The sequence below is a fragment of the Galeopterus variegatus genome, unplaced genomic scaffold, assembly GCF_000696425.1.
Source record: "Galeopterus variegatus unplaced genomic scaffold, G_variegatus-3.0.2 Scaffold179, whole genome shotgun sequence".
Lineage (NCBI taxonomy): Eukaryota > Metazoa > Chordata > Mammalia > Dermoptera > Cynocephalidae > Galeopterus > Galeopterus variegatus.
In genome coordinates this window covers 224,268-239,574 of record NW_007726290.1, presented here as the reverse complement: position 1 = coordinate 239,574, position 15,307 = coordinate 224,268, and the positions used below count along the sequence as shown (strand labels likewise).

Genomic DNA, 15,307 nt, shown 5'->3' with positions numbered 1-15,307 from the left:
AGCGCCGCCGCACTCCCAAGCACTGCACTCTACCGAGTGCGCCACCGGGCCAGCCCTTAAAAGCCTTATTAACCAGGCCGGCCCGGTGGCGCACTGCTACAGTGCGCCGCTTGGGAAGTGCGGCAGCGCTCCCGCCGAGGGTTCGGATCCCACATATAGACCGGCCGCTCACTGGCTGAGCGAGGTGCGGGGGCAACACCAAGGGTTGCGATCCCGTTGCCGGTCCCGGTCCGGTACGGGCGCGACACTGAGGGTTGCGATCTGTTGCCGGTCACAACAAAAGACAAAAAAGGAAAAAAAAAAAAAGCCTTATTAACCAACAAACATACTGTTTGCAAAATATTTTTTTAATGATTTTTTTTTTTTAATTTGGCTCCTAATTCTTTTTTATAATTCAGGTTGATTCTGGTTGCAGATTTTATCTCACAACATTAAAAACTGCTTGAAAATACTAGTTAGCAATAAAGTATTTGCACACTAAATCCCTCAAAACTCTTACCTTGGCGATTTTTTCGTATTCGTTTTGCTTGAAGAATTTGCTTTTTGCACTCAGCAATTTTTTCATGTGCTCCAGCAATGCTACATTCTATATAAAAGGGGTATTTTTAAAGATAGTTATAAAAACATGTATAACCTCCATCCATTTTCAATTTTAAAATGTGTTTCTAAACTGAAGTACCATTGCTAACAAAATAGATGCTGGCATTTAAAAAAATTGTTACCCAAAGTATTGTATTTAACATATACTGTATTCTTTCTATCCATATAGTAACTGTTATCCTTTTACCACCAACCAAAGAAAACTGTTAGCAGATACTGTTTCTTTTAGACCATAAAAAGTAAAATTACATTAAAAGTAGAAACATTACTTTGTTTCTTTACCTATTTCTTTGTAAATTTTTTCATAATTTTCCATTTCTCTGAGATTCATATCATATACCAGCAAAGTTTTGCCCATTGAAAATTCGCATTGAGACAGTGTGCTCAGCATACGTTGGTACTGGCTATATCTAATGAAAAAGAGAGAAAAACAGAATAAAGATGGTTATAATTTCCCAAAGATAAACCATTACAATGCAGGCAAAGATCTGCTAATTAAATTATACTAAGTTCTGAGAGAATCATTTGCTTTATTAAAAATAATTTAGAATACCTGTCCCTTATGTTTTTTTCCAAATGTGGTGTACTTGAGTTTTAAACTGCTTTCGTTACAAATGCAAGGATGGGGCTGTTGTTCTTATCAATATTAATTCAAACAACTATTTGTTTGAATTTTGCTTAAAACACTTCAAAAAATATTACAATTAAGACAGTTTTCTTATCTTCATAATTTTGTTCTATTTCTTCACTCTATACAAGTATTTATCTACATAGAAAGTGAATTCAAATGAGGAAAAAATTTACATGTTAAAAAGTATTAAAGAATGTGTGTGTGTGTTTGTGTGTGTGTGTGTGTGTGTGTGTGTGTAGATACATTGCAGTGGATTGATTATCCCCCCAAAACTCATTGAAACTTAACCTCCACTGTAATAGTGTTAAGAAAGTGGGAAATCCACTCATGGTAGATAAAAAGTGGGGCCTTTAACAGGTGATTAGATTGTGGGGACTGTGACTTCATGAATGGATTGATCCATTCATGGAGTAACAGGCGTTGTTCTGATGGCTTTAAAAGAAGTACAAGTGAGGAAGTTAGGTCTCTCCTGATCAGTCTGTTCTTGCCATATGATACCCTGCATTGCTGTGAAGAGTCACCACCAAGAAAAAGCCCTCACCAGATGTGTTCCCTGGACTTTGCACTTCCTAGTCTCCAAGACTGTAAAAAATAAATTTTATTTCTTTATACATTACCCCGTTTTTAGTATCCTGCTATAAGCAACAGAAATGGGCTAATATGTACACACACACACACACACACACACACACACACATATATACACACGTACATGTATATATGTATATATGTGTATTAGTACATTTCTGTTACAAAATATCTAAATGAAATTTCCCCCTTATTAATAAGTTAATAAAAAGTTGCTGCAAGATATATGCGTAAAACAAATATATATAAAATAAAATAAATAAAATTTTATATCTTTACACATTACCCAGTTTTAGGTATTCTGTTATAAGCAACAGAAACAGACTAATATATATAATAAAGCCTGTTTTATTTTATATATTTTTTTATTTTATATATATATCATGCAACTTTTCATTAACTTATTAATAAAGGAGAAAATTTCATTTAGTATTTTGCCCTCCTAAACACCTATCTGTTAAAAGTAACCAAATTAATGAGCCTGAATTTAATCTTCATTTCTTCTCATCACTCTGCCTTATACACGTTTTAATAAACATAATGGAGGCCTCTAAAGAGAACAAAAGGCCAGAAAAATCTACTCTTGATTAATCAAGAGTTGGCTCCACTGAACATTTAAGGTGAGTAAAAATTTGTAATATTAACAGGACCTTAATACATGGTCTAAAATCACATCAGGACATTGGTATAGAAACAACAGTCAAATGAAATACCCCTCTTCCTGGGATCCAGAATTGCACCACTTAATGAAACTCTTCACTAGCAGATTAATTCTCCGATCATCTCCAGCACCATCTCCATCAATTAGGAGACGCTTCCGTATGACTTCATCTGGAGGAAAGAAGGGCAATGTTAATTACAATGACCATCTGGCTCTTGGTAACTTTCAAGGACAAATAACCAATATCACTACTCATTCATTCAGACAAAAAAAAATTATTGAAATGCAAATGTGCTTAATGCCATAGAACTATACACTTTAAAAATGGCAACTTAAAATCATATATTTTATGTATTTATATATAAAAATACTTATATATTAAAGAAAAAAGGAGAGTTATTGAGTGTCTATCATGTGTCAGGCACTGTTCTAGGGGATGGGGTTATAGCCATAAAAAGCCTTGTCCTCACAGAGTTGGCATTCTACTGGGCTGTTGAGTAGAAATAATATTCAGGTATGACCAAGAAAATACGCCAATAATTCTTAGAGAAGCTTTTTTGAAGAAACTTGTCCAGACAGAAGTACAGAATGTTTATGTCTCTAGCTACTGAGAGACACTGGTAAAAGGAATAGAAAGAAAAGATTTAAAAGATGTAGTGGCAGACTAGGAAAAGAGAATGAGAAATGGGTCAGAGAAAAAAGAATGGATTTGTTAAATAGAAGTATAATTTAGTTATATATCTGTAATGTTTCTTTTCTCATGAAGTTTTTTGTTTTGTTTAGTTTTTTTAACAAGACTGTCTTGCTTTTGCTCCAAGGAAAAGAAAAAGAGAAAAAGGAATAGAAAAGCAGTGCAGGTGATAATGATGCATAACAAATGGGTTCCCAACCTGCTTGCCTGGCAGTCCTGAGCTAGTGTTCCTACATAAACAAAATGATTCTGGATCATAACAAGAGAAAGGCAAATTGAAACCACAATAAAATATCATTTCTCATCTAGCAGATTGACAAAGATCAAAAGACCTAATAATAAAAGTGTTGGCATGGGCATTGGAAAGGTGCAGTCACACACACTGATGGAATGTAAACTAGTACACTCTTTGTAGGGCTACTCAATAACAAAATTTAAAAGGGACATACCTTTCTGATCCCATAATCCCAGTTCTAGAAATCTATCCTACAAATATATGTGCACCCATTCACAAAGACATATGTAAAGGGATGTTCTTAGTGGTGCTGTTTGTAGTAGAAAGATTGCAAAACTAAACATTCACCAGTAAGAGACTGGTTAAATTATGAAACATTCATATAATGTAAAAGTATACAGCCAAAAGAATTCAGATGTATATACTGATGCCAAATACTCTCCTTAGATATGCTGAGTAAAATGAAAACAAAACAGGTGCAGAGAAGTATATACAGTATGTTGCCACAAGTGTAGAAAATGAGGCTTTGTGTGTGTGTGTGTGTGTGTGTGTGTGTGTGCGCGCGAGTATATACAGTATGTTGCCACAAGTGTAGAAAATGAGGCTTTGTGTGTGTGTGTGTGTGTGCGCACGTGCGCGCACCTCAATGTATGTGTGTATTCAGAGAATATCTTTGGAAGGATCCATAAGAATTGTGGTTGTTTCTGGTAAGAGGGACTACAGGTAGAGGTGAGAAAAGATCTAATTTTCCTACATGCCTTTGTAGAGTTTTTGGGGGGTTTTGTTTGTTTTTTATGATGTGCATGCATTATATTTTTTAAATAAATTTTAAAGTGTAAATAATTCCTGGAGAGCCTACATGATGAATCAACAGCAAAATCTTTAAACAATAGTTCCTGTGTATAGGCAGAAGTAGTTCTGAGTGCGGGTGCAGTGGAGATAAATTTTGGAAGGCAGATGGCTCCAGTTTTAAAATATATTCTGTGATAACATCAGATAAACATTTTTAGAATTGGGTTTGGTTCTGAGAGTCATGACCTTGACAGACTGCTCAAGCTACAGGCTCACCAGGTGTTTTAATTTTACATTTTAAAAATACAAACTAATGCTTTCAGTTTTTAACCACCAACAATGTTATTTGAAGAGACTGAGACAAAACAGTCTTCAAAAAGATTAAAATGCAGAAAATGAATTGTTTTTGGGTTTTTAACTACAAATGTTTTAACTTTATTAAAATAAAAGGAAACATCCACTGGGTGAGGCAATTTGGTGGTACTGATGCTGTTCAACAATTCCTTGGCCGGTCTTCTTATCTCCGCTCTCCTCAAGTCCCCAAGAAACCCCATCTTCTTCCCAAATATCTGGGCCTCCTACTTTATTAAGGACTGGGTATTTCAAATGTAAATGCATTCAGGGAACAGGCAAATAACATTTAAGGGAAACTGGAGAGTGAGTGCCTGACCGAGTGGGAGTCTATTACCAGATCTGATTTTTCGAGAGATTTTTAAAGTTTGATAACTAATTAAAAATGTTTAAAGCATTTTATGATCATTCCAGCTGTACACTTAAGATCTGTGCACCTTATGTATGTATGTAATATGCCAATTACAAAAGTTTTGGAAAACATTTAGAACACTGTACAGGCCAAATAAACCAAAACTATAGGCTAGTCTTGTCTTCCCCACTTGGGAAAAAGGTTCACGAGAGCCAGTCCTGTATCTTGTTCATTCTGTTTCCTTCCCAGCATTTCACACTATGTGTTATGCATTTCAGATGTTCAATAAATATCTTTAAATTGTATCTGTGGTAACTGCACAGGACCAAAGCTTCTAAAGAGCTTTGTCTCAACAAAACACTAACAACGACTAGCAGGCAACTATCTTATTTCCACATCCACAGTAGTGATTATTCTACTTATACAAAAGACATGGATATCTAATCAATGAGCAGATGTGCCAGAGTAAGTTCTGAGGATATGAAATAAAGACCTGAGCTCTTTTACTCTCACTGGAGAAATAACACACATATGAATACACATATACAGAGGAGGCTGTAATTGTTAAATGAGTGACACAGAAACACAACAGAGATTAGAAAGAGCTCCCTTTGGCTTGGGGAGGGGTGAGGGAGCAGAGTGGGATCAGGGAAGGTAGAATTTGAGCTGCTCTTTTGATATTTAAAATTCATCAATCATACAACTGAAGGCATTTTATCAATATCTATCAAAATTTCAAGTAACATACAGCCTTTGACCCAACAATCCCAGATACACTTACACATGTGCAATATAATGTCAGATTAATCATTGGAACATTATAATAACAACATACTGGCCGGCCCGGTGGCGCACTGCTCAACAGTGCGCCGCTTGGGAGCGCGGTGGCGCTCCCGTCGAGGGTTCGGATCCCACATACAGACCGGTTTCCGCTCACTGGCTGAGCGAGGTGCGGGCGCGGCACCGAGGGTTGCGATCCCGTTGCCGGTCCCGGTCCGGTACGGGCGCGACACTGAGGGTTGCGATCCATTGCTGGACACGAAAAAAAAGACAAAAAAAGGAAAAAAAAAAAAAACATACTGAAAACAATGCAAATGTCTATCAACAGGGGACTAATTAAATTTTGGTACAAGAACATGATTAAATACTATGAAGCTATAAAAAAAAGAATGAGGATGCACTCTATGTAATGATATAAAGAGATCACTTAAAATAAATTGGTAAAAGAGCAAGGTGAAGAACAGCATGTATGTTATGTTCCCTTTCATATAAAAATGGAGAAAATAGAAATATATAATATGTGGTTACATTTGCATAAATACCACAGAAGGATGTACAAGAAACTAATAAAAGGGGTTACCAAGGGAGGTATAAGGAGGGTCAGTGAGGGACAGGCTGGAAGATGGAGGAATCTTTTCACACTATTTGATTTTTGAACCACATGAGAACTGAAAAGCTGTTGTTCTGTAAAAAGAAAGAAAGCTGAAGTCTTTTTCCTTCCCCCACTCCAGGTAGAGGTGGGGAATGAAAGGCTGGATATGGGGCATGAGTACGCTGGAACACTAGGGAGGCTGGATGACTGAAGACAAATAGTGGGACCCAAGGATACACAGGCAGTTAGGGGTCAGACTGTGGGAGTTGCACCAGTAAATATAAAGACCTTGCTGGTAGGCAACTGGGAGTTGCTGAAGTCACAGGCATAAACTTCTAGGAGGATCAAGCTGAGAGCAGTATACAAATTGGATTGCAACTGGGAAAGGCCAAGAGGGAAGGAGGCTAGTTAGGAGGCTACCAAAGTACATGGAGTTAGGAGATAAAATGGCCTGAAAAAAGGTGAGGAGATTAGAATCACAGGTCCTGGAAGGCAAGTTAGGACTGAGTAGAGACTTGGTTAGGAAAGGCAAGAGCCAATGCCAACTTTGGGGTGGTATGAGGGGAGTTATGGTATGAATAGTTCTGGCAGCACAGGGGATCCCTGTCCGGGCATCTATAGGCTCTCCTCCCACTGCAGCCCTATCCCTCTTCAGTCTAAGCACACCTCCTCACCGCCAACCCCCTGGGCCAGAAATCAAAAACTGAAGCCAATGTGTTGGTCCGCTCAATTTTACTTTGTGTGTGTGTGTGTGTGTGTAGGCACATGTGCATGTATGCATGAGACCAACATTTGACCTCATTTGTAAATTGGGAATAAAACTGTCTACTTATTAGGACTGCTGTGAAACTTTATAGAAATAAAAGTAAGCAAAGGAGCACACTGCCTTATCTATAGTAGAAAAACAAACAAATATGTTATCCTTATCTTTATGTTAAGTTTAATCCACAATTTGCATCATCCTAAAAACGTTAAACAGATACATATTATGCATTTATGCCTATAAAATTTTGCCCAGTTATGATTTCTCACAAATTTGCTTCTGTCTCAAATTTACTGCAAGGTCATGTTATTTCTGGCTTAAATTGTACATAGACAGTTGCTGTCTTGAAAACTTTCTGTGGACAAGAATTACTAAAATAACACATATAAAGTGTAGATCACAGCTCCAACAGCAAAAAAGTAAAACAAAAAAGTCCCCAGTTTGAGAATAGTCTCTTATTTTAAATTTAAAGATGGTCTGCTGCTGACAGTTGCTAACGTATATGGCATGAGCATTATTATTTTTAATGACATCTTATTAACTAGCTCCACACTGAACACAATTAAAACATTTTGTTTACTATACACATTGACTTCATAAATTATCATGCTTGAAGCCCTCTGTAAGCCATTTGAATGCTTATATTAATAATTATGGTGGGTCTTGGTTCATCCTGTAAAAACAGTAAAGATGGCTTAGAAACTATTTTATGGAGGTTATCAACATCACTCAGTTGTCATTGTTACTTTCTTTACTATGAGGATCAACATCATCATCAACAAAATACTTAACACCTGCCCTGAGGATGGTCGTTCTCCACCTGGCTTTAGGCTTGTAGGAAGATGACTGGGTAACACCATGCATCTGGCTCCTGAAAAGACTATGGAGAGTGAATCTGCATCAAGAAAATGAGGCAGCAGAGCTGGCCAGTTAGCTCATGTGGTTAGAACCTGGTGCTAATAGCACCAAGGTCAAGGGTTCGGATCTCTGTACTGGCCAACTACCAAAAAAAAAAAAAAGGTAGCAATTAACTTATATTAAGTAATATGACCACTTATTGTCTAGTGTATATAGGCAGGGACATGAGATTTTTTTCTCATCAAAATACCGCATATCCAACCTGACTGGTTAGCTCAGTTATTTAAAGCATGGCATTATAACACCAAGGTCAAGATCCCCATACCAGCCAGTCATCAAAAAAATCCAAAAAACAGAAAACAAACACACATATCTAATATGCCTAAGTAAACGTTAACTACCAAAGACGTAAAAACAGTTTTGGCTTAACAGTAGATTATTACACAATTTTAGAACTTATTATTTCCTACTGGATTCAGTTATATGTTGTACCATAATTATACATACAAAATATCTGCCATTCAAAATCACTTTAAAATCAGTTATGATACATTTATGTTGAAAAGTAAATATTTATCTGCAAAACTGGAATGCATTTTAGACCCCATCCTGTCTCATAGGCCAACTTATACCTAGAAGAAATAAAAAATTACTTAAGATACTAAATAAGCCTCAAAAAGTTCTTTCAAGGGGATATATTTTAATACCCTATTTTCCATAATCTCATAGGCAGGAAGAAATAACCGCTTTATAGTCACTAGACCAGCTCTGGTCAGATGACACAACCATTTTAGCTGTACTATAATTTTATCGTGACAAGGACAATTTCTCATAAACATAGACTAACATTCCTTTCAAAATCCATAATTGTTATTTCCCTAGAGTTTTAAAACTTTGACAACTTTTCAGAACATCTTGGAGCAAGTACTCAAAAAAAAGGAAAGAGAAAAACAACTTGGAGGATAATGGCAGGCCAACTCCTAAAACTTCTTTAGGGACAGGTCAAGGCTTGACAACCAGTGGCAAAAGCCTCACGGTTACTTCACTTCCTCCTAAGGCTAAGCTAAGGTCAAATGTGTCTCCCCAAACTGTTAGGCCTCACAGCACCTTTTAAAGGAGGATGTAATCTCACTTGCTTTTAGAAACTAGTAATCCTATAATCTACCAATGAGGATTAGCATTTTCTTTCTAAATGCAGTTTAGCAAGAAATTCTGTAGGCACACCAGCCCACCACTGGCTTTTTCTGGTGTTCCTGAACACTTTAGATACTAACTGAAAATGACAGGAAGGGATAACAATTTGAGACAGGATTACAGTGGAAAAAACAGCTGCTTCTAGGGCAATTTAACAATATGCATCAAAATTAAAAATATATATACCTTTTGACCTCACTTGTAAAAGTTATTCCCACAAGTGTACAAAAACATCTATACAAATAGTCCCATTGTCACACTATCTGGCAGAGTAAGAAACTGGAAATAAAAAATATTCAATAGGGGATTAGTTTAAAAAATTAATAGAACACTGTGACACACTGATACAAAACAATGAGGTAGATCTATGTTTGAAAGAGCTCCGAGATGTATCATTAATTATAGAAATCTAAAACAGAAGAGTGTGTAAATATTTGTATAAAATTTTCAAGCATATATACATACTGGCCTACTAGCTAACGAATACATAATGCTTAAATATGCTAAGTACTGTTCTAGACACTTCTCACACATAAACACAATCCACACAACAGTCCTATAAAGTAGATATTATTATCAGTAGATATTATTACCTGTATGTTACCAATGAAAGAACTGATGGCAACTTTCTCAAAATTAAACATCACAGGAAGTAAGTACAAGTGGAACTCAAGACTCAAGAGTCTGGCTCCAGAGAAGGTGCTTTTTACCTTATATGTGCATTAAAAATCATTCTGGACGGGTACATGCAAAGTTCATGGAGAAGAATTAGTAGTAGAAGGTGAGAAGGGGAAGGTTTTCGCTTTTCATTTTGTGCATTTCTTCTTGAATTTTCTGACATGTGTTACTTTTTTTTTTTTCTTTTAAAAAAATATATTAACAGTGGTTAACTAGGTGGTGAGCTTATTGGTCATTCTGAGTCATTTCTTCATTTTTTCTGTATTAAAAATTTTAATCAATATTATTTAATAATCTATGATGTGTTAAGAAGGAAAAAGAAAACTGGCTTGACTTGACCTGTTTAAAATTAACAAGAGGAGAGACTAATGCCATGTAAAAACAATGTTCATACAGATTACTGTTGGATTTATCACTGGATCACCACTACTCATGAGTTATTAAGATGAATGGCATACAGCCCATTGTGTTAGATTCCTTACGGTAAAATAACATCTGGCCCCTCCTTCCAAGGAGCTTAAAACCATTAAAACAATTTTTTTTTCCTTTTTGTCTTTTTTTGTGTCCGGCAACGGACCGCAACCCTCAGTGTCGCGCCCGTACCGGACCGGGACCGGCATCGGGATCGCAACCCTCGGTGCTGCGCCCGCCCCTCGCTCAGCCAGTGAGAGGGAACCGGTCTGTATGTGGGATCCGAACCCTCGGCGGGAGCGCCGCCACACTTCCCAAGCGGCGTACTGTAGCAGTGCGCCACCGAGCCGGCCCTAAAACAATTTTTAAGGTCAACAATATTAAGACATATAAAAAGTACGTGGAAAGAACTATAAATAAGATGGTTTTATTCCTCCATGTAAATATTGATGTCTCCTGAGATACTTAGGACCAGTCTAAATAAATTGCTGATGCCAAAATAAATTACTTAAGCTTAAATTAAATTTAAATATTTTTAAAGAAAAGAAAAGCAAAAAATAGTGTTGGATATTTTGTTTCTCTCCATTTGTTTAAATGTCTAGAGCACAGTGCTAATGGTCAAGGTTGCAACTCTAATCTTACTTTGAAAAACTATGTATCTTGTCTAAAGAAACAGTATTTAACTGTTTCTTTATTGAAAGAAAAACAGTTGAACTGCATCAGTTACCCCCGTGTTGGGACCACAGATGACAGAACAAAGTGGGCAAATCTACTGGCACTAGTGAAAAAAAAAAAAACAAACCCTGTGCCCACAAATGTCTAATTAACACTGGATCAACAACTGAAATAGGAATCACAGCAGCAGCAAACACTTACATAGCATTTACACACTCCTACTTGGTGACCACACATCCCATTTGTTTCATTACACTTTGAACAATAAATTAAATGCTCACTCAACTTCAAAGTGCTTAACATGCATTATCACACTTCATCTTTGAAACAACCCCATAAAGTGTGTACTATTACATTCCCTTTACAGATGTCTAGTGTCACCTCTGCATTCATGGGAAAATATACACAATTACATTATTAGAAAGTCATAGTGAAGTTTCCTTATTCTGTCAGATTGTATTATGGTTATGCTAATAGAGTTCATATGGTTAAAAACCATTATTTCACATTTAAACAAGCATATATCCATGCATTACACTTTCCTAAGTAAAAATAATAATAAAAAAATAAAAAGCTACTGTCAAAATCAACGCGCTCTATTAAATCAAATGTAGAGCTAGAGCCACATCCCACCCCACACCCCTTCTCATCTCCCATCTGTTGCTCTGGCATATCAATATATCTACCTAATGTTCTACGTACTGCAAAAAGTGCTTCTGACATGATTTCTATCGGGGTACTAACACTGTTTAACACCCTTTAAATTAACACAAAATACAAACTGTTAACATAGTTTACATTAACAGTGACAACATCTAAACTGTTTTTCAGTTAGCCAAAATGTGAGTGGCAACAGGGGAAGGAGAGAGAATGGCTTTTCCACTAATTAGCTGTGTGACTGTAAGTCACTAACTTTCCAGGACCTCCACTTTTTCATCTATAAAATGACAGTGCTGGCAATAATACCTATAGTCCAGCGTCTATAGATGACAACATAGTGCCTCTTTACTTCCTTCTGAGGCAGGGCAGTTTCTCAAATTGGGTGTAGGAAGTAAAGGGCTTCTTCTCCAAGAGCTCCCAGTCCAACTGGACATGCAAACCCATATAAGTATTACATGAGGGCACAGTGAGCCAGGTAACTAAAGTTTGTAAGAGGACATTGGCCCTCATCTAAGCTCCAGGAACAGTTACTGGTATTCCTGCAAGAGCTTTTCTGGAGGATGAATAAGATATCAAGGACATACACTTCTCACTGTCCTCTCCACTGCCATCACGCTAATCCAAGCCCACATTGTCTCCCACTAGGACACTTTTCATTGGGCTCCCTGCTTCCATTCTTGCCTTCCTAGAATCCATTCCCTACATAGCAACTCAGAATGGAGTTGGATTACTAACTCTCCTGCTTAAAATCCTCTAATCATTTCCAAGTGCTCATAGAAGACAATCCAGTCTCCTTTCCGTGGCCTGCAAGCTCTTCACGAGCTCCAACTTTCCTCCTTTTATATCATACTCCTAATGGCCCACCTGGACACAGTGCCACTGGCCTACCTTATCTTCCCCCAAAGGGAGCAGAGCTTTTGGCTTTTGCATTAACTAATTGTTGCCTCTATCTGGAGTACTTTCCTGGACTCTTCACATGGTTGATCCCTTCAGGTCTCACTTTAAATGTCATTTTTCAGATGTCATACCTGATGACCCTATTTTACCCTAATTGTCAGCAGCCCTCTCCCCTTACTCTGTCATCATTCCATCAAGTTCATTCTCAGAACTTTAGTTCAGAACATAATTACATTACTTCTGAAATTATCTTATTTACTTACTTGATTGCATGCTATTGCTGCTCTCCTCCAAGCAGTACCCGAGGCCCACCTCTGTTTAGTTTACTGCCATAACCAGCACCTTGCATTGTGCCTAGAAGGTATGTAATAGATATGTGTTGGCTGATCACACATACCATTCATTTCAGCTTGGTTTTTCACAAAAGTTCAGGTGAGGAAAACCATGCTTATATAGGCTTGTCTGAAGAAGTCATAGTTCCTTTTCCTCTAGGATCTAGATATGCTTAAAACAAACAAATCTTGCTTTGAATTAAGCCAGACCAGCAGAGGTACCTACTACCCACTTAAACCATATTGTCTATTAGCTTTAGAATGATTAGAATGATTTTTTAGAATGATTTAGCCTTCTTTGACCTAGCAAGGGATATGCTAAGAAATAGCTCTATGATCTTCAGTGCTGAAAGGAGATTAAGGATCTGACACTGGCTTTTCTTTATAAGGGCCCCAAAGATAAACTTTTTCTCTAGAATTTAAATCAGAAAAAAACTGCCTTGTTCTGAGTATCTAATGTTGCCTTCTCTCATGAACACTGGATCATGAAGTAGACCAGATCCTACCTCTTGGCATGGGTTGCTAGATAAACAAGTCACTTGCAGCTTTGTTACTTAATGTACTGAATTTTGAGGATCACTCTTGCATTTTGAGGATCGCCCCCACTGCTGACTTCCCCTTGTTTTTCCTAGTCTCAATGTTCTTTTCACCCTATTTGCTCATCCATTTAATTTTTATATTTTCTCGTGGTGCTGCCTTAAATGTTTTCTGGCATAAGGCACTTCAAAAAGTTAGTGGAAAAACAAAATTAAAAGATAATACAAAACTTCGCATGAGCTTTTAAAAGTACCCTCGTATAAATAAATTAGGTAGTGAGAGCTATAGGAGCAATATGTATAAAATAATATGGATAAAAGTTGAAGGATCGGCTACTTCTAGGAAAGAGAAGAGAGGATATTTGAGGTGGGTCTTGAACAGTAAATGGGCTGCAACCTGAGAGAAAAGATAGTTAAAGGCAATCTATACAGATTAAGAAATGGAAAAGGCACCGTCTTCATCAAAGAAGAGTGCAAGAGAGATTCCTAAAACAACTCTTACGTTTAATAATATTTACTGAACATTACTATGTGTTAGACTCAGTGCAAAGTCCTTTATAATTTTTATTGCATTTAATCCTCAAAACAACCCTCTAGGGTAGATTTTATTATTATTCCCATTTACAGAGAATGAAACTGAGGCTCAAAGAGGTTAATTAACCTGCACAAGGTCAAGTTAATTAACCTTGTAAGTGGCAAAGTGGGAATTCCTGCAGCCTCCAAGAATGGGGAAGGCACTTGACTACAGTCAGCACATTTACCAGAACTCATTTCTCTTCCCATCTCCCATCTGACAAAAATCTATAGCTCCTTTGGAGTTCTCTGCCTCCAAAGTAAATAGAGAACTAGCACTAACTGGCACACCATCACTCAAGTCAGAAACCTGGAACCATTCTCGCCACCCCACACACCCCCGGTCCCCCGCCAACATCCACTCAAATCACTGAGGTCCTGACATTCTACTTCATACATTTCTCTCCCATCTGTCCATTTTTCTTCATTCCCTCTTGATAGGAGTCCCATCTTGGTCAGAATCCCCATTATCTCTCACTAGGACAAATGCAGCAGTAGCAGAGAGACAGGATGCACAATAATGAAGAGAGAGAACTCTGGAGCCAGCCTGCTTGGTTTTGAGCTCAGGTCCCATAACTTAATACCTGTGTGACCTTGGGCAAGTTACTTAACCTCTTTGTGTCCCAGTTTCATCTGCAAAATGGGGATAATAATTAGAACACTGCCTAACACACACTATATATACTATATAAATGTTAGTAAGAGAGAAGGGAACTTAGCTCCTCACATTCCCTTCCCCTAATCATTCTTCACATAGTGGGTGTGGGTGGGTGGGGGGAGTGTCTGTGTTTTAATGCAAATCTGATCCTACCAAACCAATGTTAAAAACTTTTAAAGGCTTCTCATTGTCCTTAGAAATCTCTGGCTTATAACCTTCCAAATTCTAGCCAATGCTTGTCATCTTTGAGTTTTTCCAACACTTTGGGGACTTTGCACAAGTGGTTCCCCACCTGAAACACCAGTCCAAGTACATCTATTTATTCTTCAAAAACGGGATTAAGAGTAACTTCTTCAGGGAGACTTTCAGATCTTTGTGAATGGATAAACAATCTTTGCTGCATGATCCTACAGTCCCCAACCTTGTACTTCCCCTGTGATAACATCTGCCACCCTTAAAACTAATTATTCAATGTATTTTTACCACCAGACTAACCTTAGAGGGGGAAAAGATCTTGCCTGTTGGTTCTGGGCTGTAATCCCAAGGCCTAACCCAGGTAGGATAAATATCTACTGAATAAATGAAATTGGAATGAAGCAAAGTTAAAATTGCCCATGGTTTCTGGGTCTTTAATAGCCCCTCCCACATCCACTCCTCCTTATCAGTCCACAAATTCGGACCTATCGCTCTTCCTCCCATTGCCCGGCTCCTTAATGTGGAGACCCTATTGGTCCTCAACTCTTTAGAAGTGGCCTCTTCACAGGCATCTACAGTTACTGATCATTCTCTATTCAAATAG

General features: G+C 37.6%; 1 protein-coding gene across 1 annotated transcript in view; it reads right to left on the bottom strand.

The window, feature by feature from the left end:
• The window catches only part of THOC7 (THO complex 7 homolog (Drosophila)), a 21,118-nt gene extending 6,050 nt beyond the window's left edge, over window positions 1-15,068 (bottom strand). Inside the window, exons 1-4 of the mRNA XM_008563994.1 lie at window positions 15,004-15,068; window positions 2,533-2,650; window positions 883-1,010; window positions 500-586 (exon numbers count right to left, since the gene is read on the bottom strand). Coding sequence (XP_008562216.1) covers window positions 500-586; window positions 883-991 — 196 coding nt within the window. The 5' untranslated portion in view covers window positions 992-1,010; window positions 2,533-2,650; window positions 15,004-15,068. The remainder of the gene's footprint in view (window positions 1-499; window positions 587-882; window positions 1,011-2,532; window positions 2,651-15,003) is intronic.
• Window positions 15,069-15,307: the final 239 nt, after the last annotated feature.